This window comes from Dromaius novaehollandiae, chromosome 5 (assembly GCF_036370855.1).
Source record: "Dromaius novaehollandiae isolate bDroNov1 chromosome 5, bDroNov1.hap1, whole genome shotgun sequence".
Classification (NCBI taxonomy): Eukaryota; Metazoa; Chordata; class Aves; order Casuariiformes; family Dromaiidae; genus Dromaius; species Dromaius novaehollandiae.
In genome coordinates, this window is record NC_088102.1 from 54,622,375 (window position 1) to 54,627,090 (window position 4,716).

A 4,716-nucleotide genomic window follows, 5' to 3' on the forward strand; every position below is an offset into this window, starting at 1 on the left:
TCAACTTCTCCTGTTTGATGTAGAAAAAGGTGCACTGATAAGGTTTGCTTTATTACTGAAACATATTTAACTTTATTGCAACATTTGATATTCCTACTTCGTATATCAGGGGAGAAGGGAATGACTGACTAGTATCTTTGGGTATATCATTCATCATGAACCTTTGATAGCAAGTAGTATTCTAGCAGACAAAAAAAAAAAAAAAAAAAAAGAAAGAAAGAAAGAAAGACCATGCCTGCTAAAAGCGTTAAGAGTAAGCTCAAGTGCAGAATTTCCATATTAAATGCCAAAACTACATAACACAGGGACCTGTGGCTAGACAACATAAGTTCAAACTTCATACTTTTTACTTTTAAGCAGTTTTAAATGTTTATAGACAATGCTCATATTCCTTTCAATACCACAGAAACACTGACTCAGTCCTGAGCTCCACTGACAAGGTGCTCTCTCTTCTGAGACTGACCACCACCACAACAAGTTGCAGAAAGTGAAACAACCCCATTTTAGAAAGTGCAAGAGAAAGATCATTGCAGCTATAGATTTTAAAATGTTTATCTGCAGATCTCGAAAACTTTATTGCTGCATTGACACCATAGCAGGGAATTCCATCCCCCCTCCCCAAAACCCCCCCACCAAACAAACCGCCAAACAAGTCACACTTTTGATCAGAAAATAATGGTGTCCTTTTAACTATTTAAAGTGCACTACCTTTGAGTGTCTCTTTTGCTATGGATGAAGGGGAAGGAAAACAAGAACTTGTGTCATGTATGTCCTTAATTACTTTCACACAAGTTAACATATGTTTCATTTCTCTTCCCAGGTAAACAATGTCTGTCTCCTTGTATTAATCATTTCCATTTCTGAAATTATGAGATTCTTCTCCTCTAGTTCTGCTTTGTAGTACAGAAATATCTGCTGTAGCGCACACCATCACATATTGTAACACTGTGTATTACTCTAGTTTCAGTCCTTTTATTTATACATAGTATCTTTCTTTTTTAAGCTTATAAGCAGAAACTGAGCACCTTCTAAAGCTTTCTAAAGAGATTTCAACAGTGGCAGATGAAAACACTATCTCAGCTGATCTGAAGCCAGTAAGAACACAGGCTACAGGATCTCTTTGACAGGTACTCCACACACATGACTAACGGAGACCGCTTTCTGTGGCCTTTGCATATATTTCTCTGTCTTCATTGGCTGTTCTTTCTCCTATCACACAGTTCTCTTTGATAAGAGTAATTCACAGAGCTGAATATACACAAACTTGTTACTTCAGTATTACAATACTCATTTTAAAGGACAGTGGTAAGACAGAAAATACCTTAATCAGTTTCTGAGAACAAAACTCGATTAAACATAAATGAAGAGAACAAACAAGTCTTTCATTTCATGAAGAAAGTCTGTTGCCTTGTCACTGTTTTGTTTCACAAAACAAACATATAAAACACACTAAGGGCAAGAAAAACAAATGAACACAGCACCCTATTTTTACTACAATTTTTCTAGGACATACTCCCATATAAGCATCTAGTATGATAACTAATAATGCCTTCTGATTTTAGAACTTGCCAGCAGGTTTTCCAATTGGCTTTCTCTCATCTTCACTTAAAGCCAGACGTAAAGCCACACACAAGGTATATGGAGGCATGAAAACACCCACCAAAACAGATGACCCAACAAGTACAGCTATTACTAAATTAATCCTGAACTTGTAGTTTTCAGGCCTGAAAGTCCGCCTTCCTCTTAAGATTTGGCCAGCCTGCAACAAGAGACAGGCCACCGTCATGACTGTAATGCATTTGAACTGCAGCGTTTTCTATGACAAAATGAAAACTACCTTTCCTGCTTCTGAAATGAAAGGATTTTCTTATTATATGAACAGCAAGCACTGAAAAGGAAGACATTTCCTTCTAGTGACCAGGAGAGTTAACTGTACAATTACAAAAAAGCACCAGGCCTCCCCAGTGGACATCATATGCAGTCAGAAATGGTGTGCTCAGTTACATCAATGTTTAGTCTTCAACCCAAAGTGAGGTGCAGTTCTCATCCTTGCCTCTCACACTAAGCACAGAGGAGGTAAGTAGGTTTCTGGGATTTAAAAAGTTTTAAGGTTGCTCTTGTGTTCATGTCATTGCTCTTCTTCTTTCCTCAGGGATTTCTCTACCTCCATCAGTAGGTCAGTCCACACACTTAGGCCACAGATGTGAAAGTCTCCATCCTGCACCTTCAGGAGCTCCAGGGCAGCTCGGGTCTGTCCCCTGAGCAGTGCAGGTCCGCGGCAGAGGCAGTCAAAACGCTCCCTCAGCTCCTCCCAGGACAACTCAGCCTCGCCAAGACAACTGTTATGCCACCGTCCCTGCAAGGGGTCATAGAGCAAACGGCTTCCCCAGGCAGTTAAGAGGTCCAAATAAGGGGGTCTTAACTGGGAATAGTGAGCAGCCAGGGAGGCAAGAAGGGAGCCTGGGAGCAGGAGGCAGAAGGCAGAAAACCGCTCCTGGCTCTCCAGCAGCCAGGAGAGCAGCGGCCCAGCCACGTGTCCGCCTCCCGCTCTGCCCCTCAGCCCTTCCTCGTCGCCGCCCCGCTGCTGCTGCAGCGCCGCCGCCACCACCCGCAGGGCCCTGGGCTGGGGGAGCTGCTCCAGGAGCCCGGCCACCCAGCGCAGCCGCTCCCGGGCCTCGCCAGCCCGCCCGCCCCCCGGCTCGGCCTCCTCCTCCTCCTCCCGCAGCCGCGCCAGCAGCATCTGCGCCTCAGCCCGCACCTGCGGCTCCAGCGCCGCCGGGGACCCCGCCGGGCGCGGCGCCGGCGCCAGCAGGCGGGAAGCCGCCTTGCGCCGGGCGAGCAGCGCCAGGCTGGGGGCCTCGGCGGCGGCCCCGGGCCGCAGCAGGCTCTGCAGGAGGCGGCGGCAGGCGGCGGGCGGCAGCGCGCGGTTCTCCAGCAGCGCCAGGCCCAGCAGCGCCGCGCAGCGCCCCAGGTGGCGGAAGCCGAGCGGAGAGCCCGGCTGGCCCTGCCGCAGCCGCCGCCCCAGCGCGGCCCGCAGCCGCGGGCGGGCGCGGAAGCGGCCGTGCAGGTGCTGGAAGTAGCGGGCCCACTCCAGCGCCCTGCCGAGGGTCGGCGCGTCCCAGGCGCGCACCAGCGCGGAGCGGGAGACGGCCAGGAGCCCCGGCAGCTGCGCCACCTGCTCCAGCAGCGCCTCCATGGCGGCGCGTCCGACCCCCGCCCCGGCGGCCTGCTCCCCTTGGCGCCGCCGGTTTGAGCCCGGGTCCCGCCCCCGCCCGCGAAGCGGCCCAATCCAGGCCGGCGAGGGAGGGGCTTCGTAGTCCTATTGGCTGGCCCTGACGCCAATCCGCTGCGGATTGATTTCCGTTAAAGGGGACTTTCCCGAGCTTGCGCCTTAGGCGGTTGTTTTTTATGCCTCAGTGAAAGGCGGGTGGAGGCCGTTGAGCGGAATAAAAAATAAAAATAACCCCCCCAACCATAAACCAAGAGCTGCGTGACACCCAAGTGCCTCTTTAACAATAAAAAAGAGACCTCTTGAAGAACTGATATGCTGTGCCTAGGTGTGCGCTCGCTGTGGGGGGCAGCCCAGGCCGGGTGAGGCACCGCTTCTGCGGTTTCCTCGCTAGCCATACCCCAGGGCACCGGGCCGGCCCTCAGCCCTAGCGTCGCACCGCAGCGAGCAAGGATCGCTGTCTGCGTGGCAGTGATCAGCTGCTGTCAAACAGCCGAGCGTGCCCCTGAGCGATGCCCGGGTGCTCTCGTCACGGAGAGCGCAGCGTAAGCGTGCCCAGGCTCCTCCTGCCGCTAGCAAAGAAGCACAATCCCTTATTTCTTTCCCTCCTCCACCAGTTTAAGGACTGTTTTACACCACATACAAGAGGCATTAGTCATAAGCCTCGGTCTGTGGCCTACCTGCTGGAACAACAGCTCCCACTCAGGTGGAAAATGGGCAGCTGAGCTCCTTCCTCACGCCCGGGGCAGAGGGAGAGGAGCAGGCGGGAAGCGTTCCTGCAGCGCAGACGCGAGGAGATGGCCGTGGCCCGGCTCCGGCACCTTCCGCGTGGCCCCCACACGCCTTCGCCTGAAGATGCTGACGGGGAGCAGCACCCCTCTGGCAACTTGGGCGGCCAAGAAGCCTGGCAGGTCAGCAGCTGCCTGCGGGTCTGCTCTGTGGGAAAGCGCCGTCTCCCCGTGCCAGCAGGGCAGAGCTGGCCACCCTCCAGGCACTGAGGTGCACCTGTCCCCCGGAGAGCCGCTGCTTTGGTCAGGTCCTGCTGAGGGACAAAGCCACCACCTGGCAAAGCGAGTGAGGTCTATCCGGAGTTTGCTACTGACTGTAAGCTATAATGCTGTAGGGCCAACTGTAACATGCTTCCTCTTTACACAGCTCATGTTTGCTTCCCTACATCTCCTGGGGTTATTATCTGAATTACTTACACTTGTGGGGGTGATGAACTGGGTGCATATAAACCCTTGATGTCAGCCCTTCTTTAGCTCAGATAAAAAGGGACTCAATTCTTGTGGTCTCTGTGTTGCACCAGACTTAAAACCAAAGTGGGTGGAAGGCAGGAGAGAGGCCTAAGGCTTGCTTCTGCTGCTTTTTTTTCTCCATTAAGAAAAAATCAAAGCAAGTGTACTGAGCCACTGACCCTAATACAGTCACCTCACCATGCTTGAAGTGTGCTCAGATCTTGTCGCTGACCGCAGGCCCTCGCCCTA

At 52.2% G+C, this 4,716-nt stretch overlaps 1 protein-coding gene across 1 annotated transcript; it reads right to left on the reverse strand.

Moving 5' to 3' along the window:
- Window positions 1-956: 956 nt before the first annotated feature.
- Window positions 957-3,258, reverse strand: FANCF (FA complementation group F). The gene has a single exon (XM_026094565.2). The coding sequence runs from the start codon at window positions 3,194-3,196 to the stop codon at window positions 2,129-2,131; it is 1,068 nt and encodes a 355-aa protein (XP_025950350.1). The 5' UTR covers window positions 3,197-3,258; the 3' UTR covers window positions 957-2,128.
- Between the last annotated feature and the right edge of the window lie 1,458 nt (window positions 3,259-4,716).